The following is a 22,801-nucleotide window of genomic DNA, read 5'->3' on the forward strand; positions in this document are numbered from 1 at the left end:
CTCCTCTTCTTCTGTCAGACAATCAGCATTCTTTAGAATTCAGAATTCTTAGCTTAACTTTGCTACAAGCGTCATACTGTATCAGGACATATATATAGTTTTCTATTCTCCATGACAATATGTCTCTTCCACTACACTTTAACTATGAGCATTATGAATAATATATACATAATTTCATTATGGCAAATCAGTGGATTTTTACGATAGTAGACCTAATAAAAGATGACATATATTTTGCTGAAACCCACAGCCAGTTTTCTTTGAAGAAGGGACAAGTCTTGAAAAGTTTACCTGACAGCTTTCTACCCTAAAGAATGTGGGGTTTGTCTATTGTCTGCAACCGTGCTTCTGTAGTACTATGGTGTAGAAACTTGCGACAATGATAGAAGGAATTCTGCCATCATTGTAGTTAATCCATCCTCTAGAAAGATAGTACACAGTACCTAGGATGGATGGATGTATCTTTAACTTTGAGTAATTTCTTTGGTGGGAAAAGATGTTTCACTGAAATCTACTGGGTGTTTTTGCATTTTTTTAATGTTTACATTTTTTGTATGATTATGAACAATTCCCGCTGAAGAAGGGATGTTTTTGGTTGGCTAGAAATAGTGTGTGTCACTTGTTTTTGGGTGTGTTAAGATGTCTAGCTATCTCCCTTGTCTGCTTTTTCCTCATGGATCAATGTGGTTACTAGTAATTTCTACATAGTATGGTATTTAAAAGTATTCTTTCTACTAATCCTTTATGCTGTTATTGAAAACTGTAAGGGAAGAGTGCTGAAAGAAATAAAAACATTTAGTTTCCTTTTAAATATTTTTGATTTCTGATATAGATATTTTCAGAAGCTTTTAACGCTTTCCATTTTTTATTGAGATAGATATCTCAATATTTGCACATTTTTCAACTGAAAACACAAAACCTAAAATTGTCCAGACACTTTGGTGATGGATGCTTTAGAATTCATGTGTTAATCATTTTGCTAAAGGTATGAGAGAGAACAGGTCATAATATCTTGATGTTTCTTTTTGTAATAGCTAGCTACTTAAAAATATTCAGTAATACAAGAGAGAGAAAAGGTGTTTTATGAATTAAAGTAATAGTAAGGGCAGTAATGTTTCCAGGGATGCAGTACAATGGGTTTTGGAAAATTAGAAATATTTAGTAGAATTATTGATATGTACAGAATTTTAATATTTTACGCTCACAAGGTCCAGTGTTAAGACTTTGCTAGGTGAACTGGTGAGTTAGCCTCCAGCATGTGTACATTTTTAAGGTACGTGTGTTCCATGAGCATCAGTAAAGCACTGCTATGTTTGTGTGAACTGGGTTTGACTTTCTTTAGGTGGGTAGTGGAATCTTATTTTTGCTATGGGAAGTGTAAAAATGAACCAATGAAATGTGGTGTGATGCTTTGTCTCTTTCAGAAAGATGAAGGTAGTGATGCTAGTTTGAGTGATAGTCACATATCCCCTCCAGCCAAACGTACCTTGAAACATGCTGATCCTGTGTGCAAAGACAAATCAAAATCACGCAATACTGGACAGCGAGAGGAATGGAGCATTTCAGCTGGACAGTCCAGGTAACCTGGTGCACTGAATGAAAAGGCAAAGTTCTGTTCATTTTAGTAAACTTAGTAAATCCACTTACATTGAGTGTGAGAGAACGTGCATTATATTGAAACAGCGTACTTTTGCATCATGTTATTGTTGAACTATTTTCCTATAGTCTACAGTCTTCTGGAATGAGAACTATGTGAATCCTATGGGTTGTGTTCCTCCTTATGTGACACCACTTTATCTGTTAAAATGGGAATGGTGGAATGTGTTAGGGTCCAGTTTTACGTTTTTTGTGCATCCAGAACTCTTGATGACTTCACTAGGAGTTCTTTGTGTTCAGAATTAGCAGCTGACCCTAAATTTAAATTAGGAAATCTGTGTGTTTTCAGCCTCTTGTATACAAGATGGTCCAGCCTTCTCCTTTTCAGTGTTTTTTCAGCCTCTCCATTGTTAGACAACTCATGGCTGACTCAGGAGTTGAGTACATTAGAAGCAGGCCAAAGTACTATGCATTCCATATAGCCAAAACCAAAGGAGACATTTGTTTTATTTTCTGACCGATTGATTTAATTTTAAGAAAAAGTTTCCAGGTTTAAAGAAGTTCTTCAGATTGGATGCAAGTAATTATGTGAGTATATGGACACCAAGCAAAAGCCTCACGCTGTTGTGCCTGGAACAGCTTGTTTGAACACTGATCTTGGCCCTTGCAACTGCTACTGCATATTGTATAGGACTAGACCAGGGTCTCAAAAACGTGGCCTGCAGTCTGCATCCGGCCCGCGGGATTGCCCCCCATGGCCCTACCAGGCCCCTGCTGCTCCCTGAAGCGCCCGGCACAATGTCCCTGCAGCCTGGGGGGCTGGGGGGGAAAGGCGGGGCGTGGGCGCAGAGGGCTCTGTGCGTTGTTGCATGGCTTCCAGCCACCACCCCCCACTTCTCCCATTGGATAAGACAGGTGATTATTTAAACTGAGAACTATATGACTACAGCTTATTATATAGCTTCCTTCAGAAATCATCTTGGAGCATATATACAGCCACCTCTGATATGCTGGGTCATTTAACAGTCTACACCAGCACTATTCAACAGTTTAACTGTTAGACCAGATGTAAAGAATACATTGTGGATTGATTTAAGTCAGAGCAATTTAAATCACCAATTTTAATCATGATTTAAAGCAGCAAACTGGAAACCTTGTTTAAAATCATTGATTTTAATCATATTTTGCTTTTGGACTTTTTAATTTTCCTAAAGAAAGGTTGATTGTCATTTGTTGATAAGCAATAAAATATGTTGAATTGCAACTCCATATAGTCTTTATGCTAAATTTAGTGCTTCTTTTTGCTAATCAGAGGGATACACTATATCGACACACATTTATTTAAACAATTACGTAGCTAACTTGAATTTATTCATATTCTTAGGTCTTACATTTTTATTATGTTCGAAAATGGTGAATTTCTTAATTATTACATTTTTTTTATTTGTGATTTGTCAAACTCTCTTTGGATGGAAATTCAAATACAATTAAAATGCACAATTGTTTAAAATTTTTTAATAAAATTCCTTTAATGTGCTGGATACACAAAAAGTATCAAAGTTTATCAAAACAGTTTTAAATGTAAAATATAACTTTTTTTATTTAAAAAAAAAAAAAAAAGGAACTGTTATCTATAGTTAGTGAATTGAACCGGTAGTGGCTGTCACCTGTCCGTCAAGATTTTAGAACTGGTGTAGGTCTTATCCTTTCAGACCTAATTTTTTATTGATAGATTGTAAGAGGAAAGCAAGCTTTCCTGCTTTTTCAATTCCCAATTGGTCTCTTAACTTTGAATGAACTAATCATTGAACTGAACTAGTTGAATAAAGTGAAATGAAAAAAAATCTTCTCCCTGCACCTGCAGAAGAGGTGACTGCTATCAAAAACATTGATCACTTCAGAAAACTCCAGTTCCAGATGCTTATTCTGTGACTTCCACCAGTCCAGTGGTTTGACTTTCTTTAAAATGGGTAGCAAACATGTACTGCTTAATATTATTTTTTGTATTTCATGTAAACAATTATAATAGACTATAATAAGTTTAGGCCTACACATAGGTTGTCAATTTCAAATTTAAATAACTTATTTTTTAAAAATAAACGTGTATTTTAATTTAAATAAAATCTGAGGGTTTTTTTAATTGACCCTGGAAGAATATCACTTAGGTGAACTCAATTTGCCTGAATTGAAATTTGGCCAGGACATTGGAGATAACATCATTGCTCATTAAGAAGTGCTACGATGTGTCTGATGACTGGATCTTGGTCTGTTACAGAAACTAGATTTAAAGTAGAAAACTGAGATTAAAATAAAATTTTAGCAATGGGCTACTTAAACAAGCCCAAAATAGCCATGCATAATAACCTGTGTGGAGATTCTGCTTTTTGGTATTAAGCAACAAATACATGTGACCATAAAGCCATTACTAATGTTTGTTTGTCAAAAATGCCTGAGAGGGTCATGATTTGCAGATGCCATTCTCCTATGTGTTCCTATCCATCACTGTGACAAAGTTTTGAGGTCTACCATGGTGAGTCCCTTGTTTTATGAAAAATTGGTATCCCTTTCCCAGGTAAATAATAGCAGAAACCCATGTCCTAGTTTAAATCCATCTCTTCAGAAGTAGAAATTTTTGCAAGAGTAAAGGGACAGTGGAGCCTGGGTCAAATGATTTCCCTTTCCCTTTTTCAACTGGTTAATTGATTCACTTTCCAACCTCAAATCAGTTGTCCCCAACGCCTTCCAGTGTGCACAATAGTTATTGCAGTTCAATGGTCCTTATACACATTATAAAGCACTTAAGATCCTTCAGAATGACAGGAGCTATATGAATATAAATTCTTGATTTGATTAATCTATTTTGATTTTATATGTACTGGTACCAACACGTTATTTTCAGCTGATATTCTATCATGATTTTAGGGCATTTGTACATTTTAACTCTAACAGTTTAACTTATGTTTTAATAAGTTAGTCTTAACAGATAAGAAATATAATCTTTTACTCTAATGTAAAAATCAAGACTGAATATATGGTTCAATAACTGTTAACCCATGTAATTGCTGGAAGAGAGTTGGATCATGTTTTGGTTCTCATACCAACCCAGTGGGAGTCAACTTTCCTTTGGAAAACTAACTTTAAAAAAAGAAACACAGAATACGTACGATTGAGGTCTTAAGTAATATTTTTACTGTTGATTTAAGTAATCTTGATTTGTCAGTCTCTTTCCCTTCAGTTGTTAGATTAGTTAAATAGATTTAATTTTTTTGTTTTCATAACTTTGCCCTGCACGTTTTTATTGCTTTTGTTTTCATTGGTTTCAGTCATGCACCAAAACATTAAGAGTTTAAATGGTGTTTGCTTCTGATTAACAGCAGAACCACAGTTTGTGGAACCAGAGTGTGGCTTATTTAACAGGAGGGGACATAAGTGAAGTGGTGTAGCCTATTAGTGGAACAGATATTGATATATTTTTTCAGTATGGTGATACTAGTTAAAATTGTTTGTTGGTATAAAATTAAAAATATTAGTACAATGTTAAGAACACAAGGACAGGACAGACCAATGGTCCATCTAGCCCAGTATCCTGTCTTCTGACAGTGGCCAATGCCAACTTCAGTTCCAACTTCAGATGCCAAGCCAAATTCTTGAGAATACATTTTACAAATGCTTTAAATTATGGTCAGTGTATAACACTTAAGGGTTTCTATTTCAAAAGTGTTGGTTGCATTGTAGCTTTTATATAGTAAATAAAATGTTGATATATTTTGCATATTTAATATAATTGTTTTCCAGGTTAACGTCTCAGGCTGGTGCTACATTACCAACTGGACGTAGCTTATGTGAGTGTTTTCCCTATGGTTATTTTATATCTATATTTAATCTTAACTACTTTTATATTGATGATTCTCAAATGTATATATTTTGACACCTTCATTGGTGTGTTTCTCCCTGTGTTTACAAGAAACTGTTTTCTCTCAGATTCCTTCAGATAATTTATTGGATGCTTCCTTTGGGCATGAGTAAGGTTAAGATTCTGTTACAGGTATTTTTAGTAAAAGTCAGGGACAAGTTGCAGGCAATAAGCAAAAATTCATGGAAGCCCACGGCTAGAGCCCTGGGTGGGCACTAAATTTTTATCCACATCCAATCGACAAACATGGGCTATGAATATAAAGTGGATATCCACAGATTAGCAGAGCTCTACCTGCAACCTGTCCCTGACGTTCAGTAAAAATACCGTGGGAGGAGGACAGGGACAAACAGAGCACTGTCAGGACTGCTGGAGCTTGCAGCTGCCCCAGCCCCACAGGTGCTCCTGCGGGAGGGGTTAACTGCTGCTGCTCCACCCCTAGCCACTGCTCTGGCAGCGGGCAACCATGGCTTCAGTGGGCCCAGGGCTGGCTACTGGTCAGCTGATTCAGGGATCACTGCTCCGGGACTGGCTGCTGCTCCAGTGGCCCTGGGGCTGACCGCTGGTCAGCTGTTCTGGTGGGCGGCCCCGAGGCTGACAGCTGCTCCAGCCCTGCCTAGAAGAAGTTACAGAGATCACTCCTGCCACCTGGAACAGTGTTCCTGTGAATCTTTACTTTAGGAATTTGCCAGTTCATTTCAAATCTCAACTGAAAACGTATCCAGTTTTCACGTCTATACTTCTTAATTTCTCTCTCCTTCAGTTCTGTATTGAGTCTGTGAGTATATTCAATTCCATTAAGTATTTTGGTAAACATTATTAATTACTTTTATAGTGCCTAAAGAACCATCTAAAATGGGGCTCCATAGTGCTAGGCACTGGACAGATAGCATACATACAATAGATTTCTATGCAAAATAAAACTCTATCAGTAATATAAAACCTTTTGATACTGTACTTTAAGGAAAGTGTAAGAACTGAAACTGTGCTAAGGGAAGATGACAGTCATAATGTTAACTTTAAAATACTGAATTTTTGGTGTTCAAATACAAGCTTACCACAAAATAATATATATTTATGTAAAAGTAACTAGCCCAAATGGCACAGAAGTACAGTTAGTAAAATAACATTAGTAGGGACTTAAAACGGGTATCCCTTACTACAGTAAATGTCAGGATGGACATTCATGGGGAAACTGACTCTGGATCTTAGTATCATTTGGTTTCTTATCCTTGCTAAGTAATCTGATCATTGAATTCTTGTTTGTAAAAATGTTGTTGCCTGCATTTTGAAGTAGTAATACAAATTTCTCTTAGCTCTCAAAAGCCATCCCCTTCGAGGGGAAAAAAAGGGAGATGGGGACCATGCTTGCATAAACGGAGATATAGAAGTGAGAAAAAGTTGTCGGTCCAGGAAAAACAGATTTGAAACTTTGAATCAGAGTTTATTGTTTGATCAGCTAGTAAACAGGTATGTGTGGATACTTCAGTTGTACACATCACAAAGCATCCTGATGTTTTTTTAAAAATAGTTAGAAAGCCATGTATTGCAGTTCTATCTAAACGTCATTTAAATAAGTGATCAACCGTATCAACAATGGTTGGAAGTTAAGTACATCTTGCTTGTATGGCTGAATTATAAAATGTCAACAAGTTCGTAGCTGTTTCTTTACCACTTGTTAATAATGAAATACTGCATACAGGACTGGTGTCACTTTTTGACTTTACAGTGCAGATAAAGTTGATCAGAGAGGAAGGCACAATCTGTTGATCTGAACACAGGAGTGGGAGCCAGGAATTCCTTGCTTTGAAAGTGGTTTCCTCTGTGGCTTTGGGCAAGTCACTTAACCTCTCTGTCGCACTTTTCTCTTCTGTAAAATGGGTATAATATCTACCTTTTGAGAGATACTGAGTATCTGTGGTTGCAAAATGTTCTAAACATGAAAAATGTTCTGTAATTGCTAAGTATGATCTTTATTACTGATAAAAAATGTATTCTGCTGAACTTTAGTTTTTCACAGAAACTGCTTTTTTCAATGTGCTCAGTAACCAGGTAGTTACTGAATACAGTGGAAAAAAAATTATAAGTTTCTCTTGAGTTACTTTTTCCCTGGTTGCTTTCCTAATACTATATTGAGGAGGAAGAGGAGTTGAATAAAAAAAGAGTTCAAATGCAATTTACTATAAAGATGGTAATATAAGATCGTGATACTGATGCCTGCATTTGTGTTTACATTGATCCAAAGTGTCCAAAATTATGAACAATGAATTGAATGTATCCAGATCAGATACATTGTGCATCAGAAATACTTAGTAGTATTGGTTATAAATTCAAAGGGAGAAAAAGCCCTTGGGTGACATTCTTTCACTATTAATGTTAATGGCAAAACCTTCATCAATTTTTCTTATTTTTTATTTTGTATATTAACAGTTCCATTCCATGTAATAGAAATCGTATAAGGCCTTTTGCACCTTAAATAGAGAGAAACTTAGTATTCACACAAGTATACAATAATAAATTGATCAATGGAAGTCCCTAAAGCTGTATTGACAAGACTTACATAAAGTTGAAGAAAGCGATTAGTGGCATCAGTCACGTATTGTGTTTGATGCTTTTCTACTCTTTATTTCCATCTTCTGTTTTGTCAATTGATAGTGTTGGTTCAAGTCTCTTATTATCTCATTTAGGTTCAAACTTCTGTTTTTCTTACGTTTAAATGCGTAACCTATTTGTTAGTTGTCCTGTCAAAACTCTGCATGGTATTAAGCTTTTGTCCTTTTTCCTCCTCTCTGTTTTCCTTATTATAACATCTTGATTTTGAGTTTAATTTTGACTCTTGTTGAAGGGGTTTCTCCCTTCCTTAGTGTGACAACTTTATATACATACTATCAGGTTTGGTGGCAGGGAACGACCATCTTCCAACAATTCCCTAAAGTTCCACCAGACTTCTAAATACAGTACAGACCCGTTTATGCGCGGATGTCGGGAGTCAAGCCATCATGACCGCGTGTTAACGGAAAGCACGTTAAGAGGGCCATGCTGAAAAAAGTGTCTATGATTCACTTAACAGAAAATAATGGCGTTATTTTTGCTCTTTCTGGCTCGTATTTTTTTTCTTTCTTTTGAAGTCTGTCATTCGCTGCAGATGAATGATTTCTATATTTTCCCACTTTTTGCTCCTCCATAAATCTTACAATAGTTTCTACAGCACTAAGGGCTTTTGTGGCTGAAATTTTGACCTTTTCAACGATGTCCTCGCCATCACTTTCGTGGTCTGACGTAGCCTCGCAGCCTGTTAATATTTCTTCCTTGGACAGAAATTCTGAAGTCGGGCAATCTTCATCCATCTCCAGCGACTCGGTAATGATTTCCGGCGATGTATCCAAACTAAAATCTTTTATCATTTGAAAGAGAAGTTTTCCTTTATCCTCTTTTTGTCTGCGTGCGTGTTTGTAGGGCGTCTTCTTCCGAAAATCCTTCAAAGTCTGGCTCTGAATGAGTGCCACTGCTGGAGTTTTCTGAGTCTGAGCCGTCTTTGACAGAAAAGGCATCACCAAGACCTTCATCCAGCAGTTTTCAATGGACTTTTGTTTTACTTCATCCCAAGCTTTTTTAACTAAATAATTTCCTTCATGTTTAACTGTTTCAGGAATTCGGAAATGCCTGAAGACATACAAGACACGATGGCCGAAATCAGCTCCTGTCGATAATTGTTTTTAAAATTCTGAATAATGCCTTGGTCTAAAGGTTGAATTTTTGATGTTGTGTTGAATGGTAGGTATAGCACTTGAATTTTTCCATCGCTCGATACCAGTGATTCGGCTGGAGGATGGGCTGGACAATTGTCAAGTAACAAAAGTGCTTTGGCTTCGAGTGTCTTCGACCACAGATGCTTACGAACAGCTGGAACAAAGCTGTTGTGGAACCAGTCATCGAAAATGTGTCTTGTAATTCAAGCATTTTTGCTGTTAGCGTATATTACTGGCAGTTTGGCTCTATTGAGGTGATTAAAGCAGCGAGGGTTATGAAAGCGGCCAACGAGAAGAGGAGCAAGCTTATGGCTGCCCATCTTATTATTACGAAAAAGAAGAGTGACACGATCTTCAATTTTTTTTAAATCCAGCTGTTTTCTCTGTCTCGTAATTAAAGGCTGAAGTCTTATCAGGTAGCAGTTTTGCAAATAAAGCTGTTTCATCACAATTATAAAGTTGTTCTTCGTGGTAGTCTTCATTTTGTAAAATAGATTTTAACTCGGCGGGAAATGCATTTGCAGCTGATTCATCGGCTGATCGGCTTTCTCCAGAAATCAATACCTGCGCTATGCCATGATGCTTTTTAAAACGACTTATAAACCCCTTGCTGGCGTGGAATGATTCATCCCCTGTTAAATTTCCAAATTTTGTTGCTTGGGCTTGAAGAAGTGGCCCACTTAGCAGCATTCCTTTCAGCTTTTTCTGAGCAAACCATGTGTGCATGGCTTTGTCGAATAGCGCACACGTTTTTGCTTAAGCCCTGTGACAGAATCGATATTTTGTACAAAGCCATTCAGCTTAGATTAGTTTTTTAGCCATCCTCGGAGAGTAGATTCAGCAATCCCAATATCTTTTGAAACTTTGGCCTCAGTTTCTCTGCTCTTTACTCAATCTATTGCAGCTAGCTTTTCTCCTACGGTGTAGGAATGCTGATGCTTGCCCTCTGCCATTATATTAGGCCTACGGTTAAAACTTTCTAATGTAGTATATGTATTACTATATAACTGCTATATAGTCTATATCTCTCTAGTGTGACCATGACTAAGCGTGTGTGATTGGTAAATATTGGTAAAGACATACAACCCATTTCCGCTCTGCACTTCCTGTCGATTTCTATGTCAGTGAGTTAGTGAGCAAATCTGTAGCGCTACATATAGAAAGTTTCTGTTCCGGGTGTTAACGAGTCTTGCGTGTTAAATAGGTAGCACTGGGAGGCATGGCGCTACCGTGCGTTAAGCGGATTCGCGTGTAAATGGGTCTGTACTGTTATCTTTACCTCCATTGATTTCAGGATTTCACACTTTAGATTTACCTTTAAAGTGCTGAGTGGAAATGACTGAAAGTTGATACCATTTCCAACTGTTATGCAGCTTTAGTACATTTCCAGCGGACAAATATCCACGGTACACAAACCTTTACCACAGCTAGCAATAATTTGACAGTCATGACAAATAGGTAGATGAGTGATTTGGCCTGGCTGATGACTTGTCATCTCCTTCCCGAGAAGTGGCCCGTCCTGCTCAGTCTGTAGCAGCATCAGTTTAACACTTTAAAGGCATTTAAGGTAAAAGTCCTCTTGAAGAGCTTGCAGTCTAATTATACAATGATTAAGTTAAGTGATGCAACAGAGGCAAATTAATGAGTAGTGGAGTTCTATATATGTCTCTTTCATTTCACATCTTTGGTTATTTTAAAAAAAATCTCTTTATTTGTTAGCCCTTGCCTCAGAGAAATGTTGCAGTTTTATAGAGCTTACAGGACTGAGGAACATTTACAGGAGTGCAGTGTTGCTCCTTGTGCTACTCTGGTTATGTGGATGAAAAGCTTCAGGCTCACAGGCTGTCAGTCTGGTACTTTTCCAAAGTATACCATTCAGACTCGCCAGATTTAAAAATTAACCCCCACAACTGACAAAGAGAACGCACATTTTAAATTAAATGTGGTATTAGAGTTTGATTCAAAGCCCATAAAATAATCATTTTTTTTCTTATGCAGACTCTTTGTATATTTTTACCCTCTTCTTTCAGTTTTCTTTATTATGGATGACTATTTTTAGTTTAATTGATGGATTCAAGGAGTTGCAGGAGAGACTGAAATCAAATTGTAGTTAATCTGTAGATTTTATTCCATATTTAATTCAAAGAAATTATAATTTGAGTGTAGTGTGCTACATAGAATTATTTATATGTGTAAAACTTCTGAAGCTCTTCTATTTTAAGTCTGAATATTTGTCTTTCTTATGTTAAATATTTTGTATATTTAGTACTGCTGAAGCTGTACTACAAGAAATGGACAATATTAACATCAGGCGGAATAGGCGGTCTGGAGAAGTAGAACGGCTGCGAATGTGGACAGACACAGAATTTGTAAGTTCAGAATCTGTCAAATTTTGGATAAAAGTAACATCCAGTCACTATATGTATATTTTTATAACTCTCCATAGGTCAGTTGCCTACGGTATGTTAAAATTCTAAAGCATTTTTTAACTCCTAGCTAATGCTGACTGTTATAAATAAACACTGACACTAGCTAGGTGTATTTAACTTTAGAAAGAAATTAATATGTCATCCTGTTTGGTCAATGGGGAATTGACTGACGCATTCTCATACTGTGCTAGTGTTGTTAAATTGGAGGGGAAGCATGGTTTAGTGGTCCAAAAACAGGACTAGGCACCGTGATGGCCTGAGTTCTAAACACAGGCTTTGCAGTTGACACAATCTGTGGCCCCAGGAGAGTCATTCCTCAATCCTCCTCATTTGTAAAATGTGAATACTTAACCTACCTCTCAGGGTTATTTGTTGGTAAAGCACATGGAAGATGGAAAGCACTACTTTCCATTGATTAATGAGCAAATTCATTTTGTTCTAGGAAAACATGGACATGTATTCTCGAGTGAAGAGAAGGCGGAAATCACTGAGAAGAAATAGCTATGGAATTCAGAACCACCACGAAGTGTCCACTGAAGGGGAAGAAGAAGGTATGGATTGTACAGATTAACTATAGGGCTTCATTTGAAACTTACCGTGTAGAAGAAATGACTGCTTAAAATAGCTGGTGTATTGATACAAATATTGCACAGTACTACTGAACTGTAGTACAGAGAATTAGTAATAATTTGCTTTTGCTTAATAGAAAATGAACAGGGCCATTGGAAATGCACAATATAGAAATTCTGCTCTTTAGCAAAGATTTATGGTGTCTGCAGGTTTTCAGTATACTGCTGAAAAGGATCTGAGAGTTATAGTGGATCACAAATGAACTAAAGCTTACGTTTAAAAGAAAAAAAAAGTTTGTTAAATTGGCATTACAAATATGGAATAATTTAAACCAGATTTTCTGTATCTTAGAACTGAAACAGTTGCTTTGGGTAGTGTAAATTCTGAAACTCAGTGGAGGCAATTTAAATAATATTAACTGTTATAGTAGTGATTATTTTAGAAGAAACATCCAGCTGATATCTCTAGCCTGTGTGTTTAGGTTTCTTTCAAAGAGCTTTTAATAGGAATTAGGCTGCAAATTTTGAAGTTGTAATTATTTTAGTATTTTATCAAAAATTTGATTTCCTTTGATTATCATAGGAATTTTCGGAGAATGAAAAGAAGAGCTAAGGTATTCTAGGTTTTTGGAAATCATAGAATTGTATGGTCAGAAGGGATCTAGTGAGGTCATCAAGACCAATCCCCTGTTCTGAGGCGAGACCAAGTAAATTTAGACCATCCCCAACAGGTGTTTGTCCAGTGTGTTCTTAAAAACCTCCAAATGATGGGAATTTCACAACAGCTCTTGGAAGGCTATTTCAGAGTGTAACTACCCTCATAGTTAGAAAGATTTTCCTAATATTTACCCTAAATTTCCCTTGCTGCAGCTTAAGCCTCTTACTTCTTGTTCTACTTCAGTGGACATGGAGAACAATTGATCACTGTCCTCTTTATAATAGTCCTTAACATATTTGAAGACTGTTATTAGGTCCCTGCTCAGTCTTCTTTTCTCAAGACTCAGCATACCCAATTCTCTTAAACTTGATGTAAGAGGAAAGGTTTCTAAACCTTTTATCATTTTGTTTGCTGTCCTCTGGACACTCCAGTTTGTTGACGTCTTTCCTAAGTGTTGTGCCCAGAATTGAACACTGTACTGCAGGTGCAGTCTCACCAATGCTGAATAGAGCAGGACAGTTACCTCCTGTATCTTACATTCAATACCCTTGTTAATACACCCAGAGTATTAGCCTTTTTTGCAACTGCAGCACATGGTTGACTCATATTCAGTTTTTGATCCACTATAACTCTCAGATCCTTTTCAGCTGCTGGCACGGAGTTACAGTTTCAGTACTCTGAATGAAGCCAGTCAGGACACTAGTGTAATGTGTCTCCCCTCAGGGTGCACACTGACCAGGGCAAGAAGCCTCCCTGGCTTCAGCATTTCCTGGGTTTGACGTTGGAGCAGTCAGCATCCCTGTTCACACTGTGAGCTTCCCACAGTGAGTCTACCTGGGTGGGACACCTGGGGAAGCCTCACACACCCAGAAAGGGCCATGTACCCCAACTTTGCAGTCAGCAGTGACTCTCTGCTAGTGTTGTAAAACAGAAGGGTTTATTAGTCGTCAGGAACACAGCGTAGAACAGATCTTGTTAACACAGAAGCCAGGAAGTTATAGCAAAGTCCATCTTGAGGGGCTCCAGAGCCCTGGGCTCTTCTTCTGACTCCCAAACCAGCAGACGGACTCCTTCCAGTAGCTCAGCCTCAGTCATGCCCAGCCACCCCACCTCCATGCTTTGTCTCTTTCCCAAGCAAACCGGTCACCTAGTCTCTTTGTTCTCCAACACCTTTGTCTGGCTCCTTGTAGAAGATGGGCTCTGGCCATCGGTTGCGATGATACAAAGTGTTGGCCATTCTTTGTGCCCAGGCAGCCATTCGGTAGTCTAGGGGTCGCTGCAATGATCACACACGCTTATCCTTCCACCTAGATACTTGAGTAATACATTGGGAAAATTGAAGCACGCACACAGTATTCAGAGAAAACATTAAGGATATTCTTACTTTATCCCAGCAGTACTACTATCTAGCCATTTTGTAGCTGTGAATTTTATTTTTCCTTTCTAAAGCAAGTATGTTGCGCTTACCTTTATTAAATTTCCTCTTGCTGAATTCAGAAAAAATTTCCAATTTGTCAAAGTCGTTTTGAATTCTAACCCAGTCTTCTAAAGTGCTTGGAACCCCTCACAGCTTGCTTTTAGCTGCATATTTTATAAGCATACTCTCTGCTCCATTATCCAAGTAATTAATGAAAATATGGAATACTACCAGACCTGGTACTGACCTGTGGGGGGACCCCATTTCATATGCCTTCCCAGGGAACCATTGATAACTGCTCTTTGACTATGGTCTTTCAACCAGTTGTGCACCCACTGTATAGTAATGTCATGTAGACCACTTTTCCCTAGTTTGCTTATGAGAATGTCATGTGGGACTGTGAAAAGTGTTACTGAAATCAAGATATATCACATCTTCTGCTTCCCCCCATACATTGGGCCACTAACCCGGTCAAAGAAGGAAATTGGGTTGATTTGGCATGATTTGTTCTTGGTGAATCCGTGCTGACTATTCCTTATAACCTTATCCTCTGGGTGCTTACAAACTGATAGTTTAAAAAATTTTTCAAATATCTCTCCAGGTATGAAAGTTAGGCTGACTGGTCTATAAATCTCCAGATCCTATTTGTTCCACTTTTAAAAGATAGATACTATGTTTGCCAGTCTGCTGGGACCTCACCTGTCCTCCATGAGTTCTTGAAGATAATTCTTAACGGTTCTAAGATTGTTTCATCTAGTGCCTTAAGTACCCTAGGATGAATTTTATCAGGCCCTGCCAACTAGAATGCATTTAATTTATCTAAATATTCTTTAAACTGTTCGTTTCCTGTTTTGGCTTGCATTCCCTCCCTGTTTTTTTAATATTAATTGTGCTAATTGTCTACTCCTCATTAACCCTTTAATGAACACTTCAGCTTTCTTGATGTGTAATCAGTTATTAACTCTTTCCTCGCTACTCTTTCCCTCATCATTCTCTTGTTCCTAATGTATTTTAAAAAAACCCTTGTCTTATTGTCTTCTTTGTCCCTTGCAAGGTGTAACTCATTTTGTCTTAGCCTTTCTGATTTTGTTCCAACATGCTTGTGCTATTCTTTTGTGCTCCATCCTAGCAATTTGTCCATGTTTTCACGTCTTATAGGATTCCTTTGTGATTTGCATGTCATTTAAGAGCTCCTGATGGAGCCATATTGGCATCTTACTATTCTTCCTATCTTTCTTTTGCATCGGGATGATTTGTAGTTGTGCCAGTAATGTTGACTCCTTGAGAAACTGCCAGGTCTACTGACCTCCCTTTTCCCTTAGATTTTCATCTCATGGAACCTTACCTATTAATTCTCTGAGTTTGTTAAAATCTGCTTTTTTGATTTTCACTATCCTAATTCTGCTGCTCTCACTCCTCCCTTTCTCCTTAGAATAATGAAATCTATCATTTCATGATCACTTTCACCAAAATTGCCTTCCACCTTAGGATTCGCAATGAATTTCTCACTGTTGGTCAGAATTAAGTCAAAAATAGCTGCCCATCTGGTTATTCATCCTTTTTGTCTTCCCCCCACCCCCCCCAAAAAAAAAAAAGTTGTTGTTCCCTGTGCATGCCAAGAACTTATTGGACATTTTGTGTTTTGCTGTATTACTTTTCAAACAGACTCTGAGTACTTAAAGTCCCTCACTACTTCTGGGTCTTGTGTTTTAGATATTTCTGTTATTCTTCAAATGCTTCATCCACCTCCTCTTTTTGATTTGGTGTCTACTGTAGACCCCCTTCCATGATATCATCCATATTTTTTCCCCTTTTGTCTTTACCTAGAGACTTTCAACTGATCTGTCTCTCAACCTCCTCCTTGACCTCAGAACAAGTGTATATATTCTTGCAACACCTCCTCCCTTTTTCTCTGCCTTGTCTTCCTAGTTGTACTGCTCTATACCAATATTCCAGTCATGAGTTTTATCCCACCAAGTCACTATGCTGCCAGTTAAGTCATAATTTAGCCTGTGTATTTATATTTCCAGTTCTTCCTGTTTATTGCCCATACCCTTGGCATTTGTGTTGACATCTGAGATACTGAGCAGATTCCTATGCTGATTATTCTCTTGTTGCACCTGAGATCCTACTGTAATTTTCCATGCCTCCCGCCCATGAAGTTCCCCCAAACATCTAGCCTTCTGTTACAGTTGCCTTTTTTATGCTTACCTGTGGGCTTTTGTCACCTGTCTTCTTTGAACCTACTTTAGAGCTTTCCTCGCTTAATTATTTGGCATGTGCATAGTCGTCTAGCCAAGCAATGGCATTTCAGTGGCTTGATCAGTTCTTCTAGGCCATCACTGAACCTAGTCAGCAGGCATTCATCGACAATGTGCATCATCTGTGTTGTGACGCAGCTGCACAAAGGGCTGTCATGAAGGCCCCAGTGGTACTATTTGGCTGCACAAAGGCCTTGCCCAGTCCGGAACCTGTTCAACAGGGACCATCGGTGATGGGGCAGGTCAAAACCAGGAGGGCAAATTGTGGGGTCAGCAACAAGGGACTGGTTGGGGATTATAATAGATATTCATTCGTCTCGCCAGAGTGTTTCCGCCCTCACATCCTGGCGTGGCAGATGAGACCATAATGGGTGACGTGACAGCAACGTGCAGCTGGTGGCTTAAAAAGGTCATTGTGCAGCGGCAGGCTTGGGTTGGCGCGTTCTTTCTCCAGCAACTTGCCAGTGGCAACCTCTCGTCTGATATGAGGAGGAGCAATACTGCTCAGAACTGGAAGCCATGGGAATGGAGTCGGACGCAGGGTGCTGGAGATGATACTCATGGCAGCATGTAATTGTGTATTCACCAGTTTGGTGTGTGACGATCAACTCCAAACTGGTGCGCAGTACTTGGCCACCGAATGTGAGGTGGCAAGAGCTGACATCCGCAAAGTTAGATCACCCCATGATGAACCTGCCAGTTTGCTAAGAAGATTGTTGCACATCTTAACTTTAGCTGCTGTCGTCTTCACGTGGACATGGTAACTCAGTGTGCGGTCTAAAGTCACATCTAGATAGACTGGTTCTACTTCATTCTTCACCTTCTGACCATTCAGATAAACGTTCAGTTCTCGGGTTGCACTGGCGTGATGAAGATGGAACAAACTGGAGACTGTTTTTATGATGCTTGGCTGGAGATGCCAAGTCTTACAGTGGTCAGCTAACTTTGTCATGTCCCGGTTTCAGGTGGCATCAGGCTCGTGGAATGTCCGGGCCTGGGTACCGCAACTGATGTTGTCTGCGTAAATGAACTTTTGTGACTCTGTTGTTGGCGGGTCATTGATGTAAACTTAGGTTGAACAGGGTTGGAGAAAGCACAGAGACCTGGGAGGTAACCCATTGCCTTGTCTCCAAGCACTCCTCTTCTCCCCCATATGGACTCTGAATTGCCTATCACGGAGGAACAGTTCAGTGATGCCTGTAACCCAAGGTAGCAGGACCTGTGATATCTTCACGAGCAGGCCAGTGTGCCATACCATATCGAATGTTGCTGTTAGATCGATGAAAACAGTGCCTGTTTTCAAGTTTCTCTGGAAGCCATTTTCAACAAATGTGGTCATCATGAGTACTTGGTCGCATGTGCTATGGCCTCGGCGAAAGCCAGCTTGGTCAGGGCTCAGAATTCTCTCCATGTTGGGTAATATGTGCTGTAGGTGTGTGGGTGAGTTGGGGCTTGAAGCGGCTCTTTCCCTTCTGGGTAGGTGGACCCCATCTCCTTCCAGCAGTCCTCCTTCGTGGAATAGCATTCATGGTTGAGAAAGCTTCCTGGTTGCACAGATGGTGTCAACATGCATTCATCTTCAGGATGCATGTCCCCCTGTCTGGGACCTTACCCTCAGCCATGAAGATGGACAAGAACACAACCTTCATCCTTGCTCCCAGAGCCCTGTAGTCACTGCTGATCTGCTCAGGGTCAGACCTGGTAGTATCATTAGTGCCCACGTGGACGAGTGACATGGGGTAGTGGTCAATGTTAATCAATAGCAATAAGACAGAAGTGATCCAGAAATACCATCTGGCTAACTCGCTTTGCATCACCAGCCATGTGTCTTACCAGCCATTTAGAGCTTGCATGCTTGTTAAATCCTGGGCCTTACACACAGCTGTAATGGGTGACTCAACCCATCACACTCAGCTGTCTGTAATCACTGGCCTGTTCACAAAAAACTGAACTGCTCTTTCTCTTCAAAGAGCCCAGGTAGAGCCCTTCAAAAAGCCCTGCTAGAAAGCAGGTGCTGACTCACCTAACTGCAGGGCAACCTTCTTCAGACATTCAGCAACCAAACTTAGATTTCAAAACACAGCATCCAACCCAGAGTCCTACCACGCTTGCGAACAAGTTCCCAGCACAGAAAGTCCTTCTCTTTTGTCCCTTTCCCCACCAAAGTTAATCAGTAGCAGTAAGACAGAAGTGCCCCACAAATACTTACCAGCTGGCTAACTTCTTTAGTCTCCCAGCTGCCTTCATTTTACCAGCCACATATCTCAAGTAGGTAAGGGATTATTATTATTAAAATGAAAAACAAAACAACCCCCAAACTGGGTAAAATAAACTAATTTTATGTAAAACTACTTTGTAAATATGTAGAAATCTACTACATTTATTATTGTTATATCCTGCTGATTTTTCAAAACAAAAAAAATCCTATAGAAGCCAGTAGGCAATTTGGCAAAATATCCCACAGATTTTCCCCCAGTGGTGGTTCTAATTAGTGAAGAAAATGATCCTTATGCATTTAGAATTTATTTTTGTGGACTTATTTTTGGGGAGAGCGTGGGAGGGGCAAGGTTGCTCTGAAAAATAAAGAAATAGAACTGTTCAAAATGTGTTTTGCTTTTTCTTTTTAGAATCTCAAGAGGAAGATGGAGATATAGAAGTAGAAGAGGCAGAAGGAGAAGAAAATGATCGACCTTATAATCTAAGGCAAAGAAAAACTGTGGAAAGGTACCAGGCACCTCCAATAGGTAAGGAATCAGGACCATAGATGACCTTTCTACTCGTATTGATTTTAATGTCTCTTTTAGTGGACTTGCTCTTTGGTAGAGCTCAAAGATACCATACATTTTTCACTGTTAAGTATTGTAATTGTTTTGCCTTGGTTTCTCTGGGTTACTGAATAAACATTGTCAGATTGTTAAAGCATGCAGTTGGACATGAGGAAATGAAGGTTTTTATTCCAGGACCTGCCACAGACTTGTTAAGTGACTCGCCAAAGGTCACACGCTTCTGCTCTGTTGTGTTGCCTTGGTCGGAACAATGGACAAGGGGAGAGAATTTGGATAATTGCTTTTCATCCCTAAAGGAGCTTCTATGCAGAGTTCCATGGGGTTGCATCATGCTTCCCCTTTTGTTCAACTTGTATACGGGGCATCTGAGAAGGTTAATGAAACATAGACTGTGGTATATTCAGTGTGGTGGTGTTATCAGTTCTATAACTCTCTAATCTGACCTACCTACTGCTCTTGCATGCCTGGCTTAGAGTCTGGCGTAGATGAGGACATAGATAAGAGCTAACTGGTTAAAGCTCAATCTAGATAGGGAAATGGTGATGCTGGTAGGTTGGGGAAATCAGAATGGAAGATATGGTGATGGTTAAGTTTGTTCCTCTGAGTGAGTTTGTGTGCCCACCATTCATAACTAGAGTGTGTAACTGGGGATAGTGTTGAGTCCGTTGGTGCTGTTAGTTTATCACAAGCAGCATTTTCCAGTCTTCGTCTAGATAAGAGATTGCAGCTATTTCTTTTGGATGTAGATCTTGCTGCTGTTCATGCATATATCACTTCACAATTAAACTACCACTGTGCACTGCACATAAGGGTACACCTTAAAACAACATGGAAACTGAAGCTGTTGCAGAATGTGGTGGCATGAATTCTGCCTATTTGAAAAACCATCTCTCTATCTCTGCTATATTGTGACAGCTGCAATCAGCTGAGGAGTTTGAAAAGAGATGGAACTGGTAATGGAGGCCCCTCATAAAGACCACACTATCTTTTTCATTCCTTCCCTTGATCTGAAATAATCCAAATTTTCTGACAGTGAGGGCATGCTTCAAAGCCCATTTCTTCATGTGGCTTTTGGAGAGACAGGGTCACAATAAAAGATGAGGATTGTGAAGAAGAGGGATATATATGGGCTTATTTTCATTATGGTCTTATTTGCTGGGTTTTGGGTGAGGTGTTTCTAATTTTCGGCAAAGTCACCTAGAGCTCAAGATAGGCACTTTTTTGTATAGATTTGTCATTTAAAAAACAAAACAACAACTTATTTTCATTTAAGTAGATTGTCATGTGATTACCCTTTTTTGTATTTGATGTTTCAAGCCTGTTACCTTTTTTGCTCAGTGCCAGCTCATCAAAAAAAGAGGGAAAATGCACTGTTTGATATTCACAGATCTCCTGCAAGAAGAAGCCATATCAGGTAAATATCACAAACTTTTTGTAGGTAGAAGACATGTGTGTTTCCTCAGCGTATTTTGTTAGCTGTTGTATTTTGAAACTTTCTGTCCCTGGGTGATACTTATTAAACCCAAAGAATCAGAAGTAAGGCTCTCATTTTGCACTGAGCTTCATGTAGGTGGACTCCTGTGTTCATCCAAAACCTATGTAAGATAGAAAAGCTCATTGCAGGTTTGGGGTCTAAGTCTTTTTTTTTAAAAGATCTTCTGTTTGTAACCTGTTCTTTCTTGTATTGTCTGGAAATAATTGAAGAACAATTTAGCTGTATTTTCCTATGTTTAATAAAAAGAAATCCGTATAATAGCATTAGGGTGTTATAAATACAATGATTGCTGAATACTTTCATGGGAAGATGGTTAGTTAATCTGAATAATAGTATGAAGCAGTCTAGTGTGAAATAAAACTTTTAATTGCAGAAGTATATAGGAACATAGGAATTACGAGACTGGAACAGACCCAAGGTCCTTCTATTTCAGTATCCTGTCTCTTGTCAGTATCTCAGCACCAGATGCTTCAGAAGAAGGTGTAAGAACGTTGCAGTAGGTGGATTTGGGATAACCTGACCTCACCATAGGTCTCATCCTGTTCTTAAGCCCTAAAGCACAAGGTTTAATATCCCTTCCGAGATTGTTATTCATTGCAACAAATCTAGATATTCTTGATAGCCTTATAAATATCCAGTCCCATATTGAATCTTAAGTACTTGGCGTCAACCACTTTCTGAGGCAATGAATTCCTTAGTTTGATCACATGAATATATGGGTCTTGGATTGTGCCTTAGGATCACATTCTGATTGGGAAACATATGAAAATAAACGTCATGGTTGTATCATAATGCCAAGTAGAAGTTTTGTGTGATTAGCATTCAGCTCAGGAGAGGCCCAAGACTGGAATAGCGGGTGTGATACAGATTCTTTGAAAGAGCTGTGTATCTGTATACTGTAGCAGTCTCTAATAGTGCTATATTAGAGTATGTCTACACTGCAATAAAACACCCGTGGTTGGCCTGTGTCAGCTGACTTGGGCTCGTGGGACTTGGGTTCTCGGACTATAAAATTGCAGTGCAGATGCATGGGCTGGAGCCTTAGAGTTTGTAAAAATGAGCTTTCTATGAACTTAAATTAATAGAATTTTTTTTAAACAAAAAGGCCTCCTGTGGTGTTTGCAACCAAATATAATATCATGATCCTGTTCTACCTTTTAAGTGAAATGAAGTAGAAACTGATTGTAGACCACATTGAAATTGGCAGTTTTCTTCTTCTTGTCCAAGCTGACAGAAGAGTAGAGTGTGAATATGGGAAACAAATAAATAATGCTTAAAATTCTTTCAGTTTGAATAATTTCCTGTGTTGTTTGTATGATGAAAAAATGTTGTTTTTAAAGACCTGATTTTAAAAAGGATTTTGTCCATTAGTTTCAGCCAAGTTATTTTATCTCTTTAAATGAAATGGTGACAAAGCATTTCTTGAACAGATGCTCTTCTTTGAGTAGTGCCCCTATGGGTGCTCCACTCTGTGTTTGCTAGCTCCCCTTAATCTTCTGATCAGAGATTTCTCATAGCAGTATCCATTTGGCCTGTGTATGTGTGCTAGTTAGGCCCGTGTCCCATGTCATCGTTATGTAGCCCTGCAGTGATGAACCGCCTCAGTTCCTTCTCAACCACTTTGGTCTGAGAGGGGAGCTCTGGCAGTTATCCCCGTTGAGATTTCCTCAACTTTGCCCTCAATTCTTATTGTAGTAGTTAGTCGTAGTAGTTATTATCATTAGTTTAGTTCAGCGGTTCTCAAACTGTGGGTCGGGACCCCAAAGTGGGTCGCAACTCGCTTTGAATGGACTGGCTTAGACTTACTGAAGCCCAAGCCCCCACTACCCAGGGCTGAAGCCAATGCCTGGGGCTTCAGCCCTGGATGGCAGGACTCCGGTTGCAGGCCCCCTGCCCGCCCTTGGGCTTGGGCTTTGGCCCTCCCACCC

General features: G+C 39.1%; 1 protein-coding gene across 7 annotated transcripts in view; it reads left to right on the forward strand.

Annotated features, from left to right (window-relative positions):
* Positions 1 to 22,801, forward strand: part of ATAD2B (ATPase family AAA domain containing 2B) — a 177,561-nt gene that overhangs the window by 23,999 nt on the left and 130,761 nt on the right. For 4 of the 7 annotated variants that reach the window (XM_078852056.1, XM_073335846.2, XM_078852053.1 and 1 more), the window contains exons 2-8: positions 1,425 to 1,579; positions 5,392 to 5,438; positions 6,826 to 6,979; positions 11,525 to 11,627; positions 12,130 to 12,238; positions 19,220 to 19,336; positions 20,696 to 20,792. In XM_078852056.1, coding sequence (XP_078708182.1) covers positions 1,425 to 1,579; positions 5,392 to 5,438; positions 6,826 to 6,979; positions 11,525 to 11,627; positions 12,130 to 12,238; positions 19,220 to 19,336; positions 20,696 to 20,792 — 782 coding nt within the window. Of the gene's footprint in view, positions 1 to 1,424; positions 1,580 to 5,391; positions 5,439 to 6,825; positions 6,980 to 11,524; positions 11,628 to 12,129; positions 12,239 to 19,219; positions 19,337 to 20,695; positions 20,793 to 22,801 lie in introns of those variants that run through there. The other 3 variants (XM_073335847.2, XM_078852054.1, XM_073335848.2) reach the window with 2 other exon arrangements.

This window comes from Lepidochelys kempii, chromosome 3, assembly GCF_965140285.1.
Source record: "Lepidochelys kempii isolate rLepKem1 chromosome 3, rLepKem1.hap1, whole genome shotgun sequence".
NCBI lineage: Eukaryota > Metazoa > Chordata > Testudines > Cheloniidae > Lepidochelys > Lepidochelys kempii.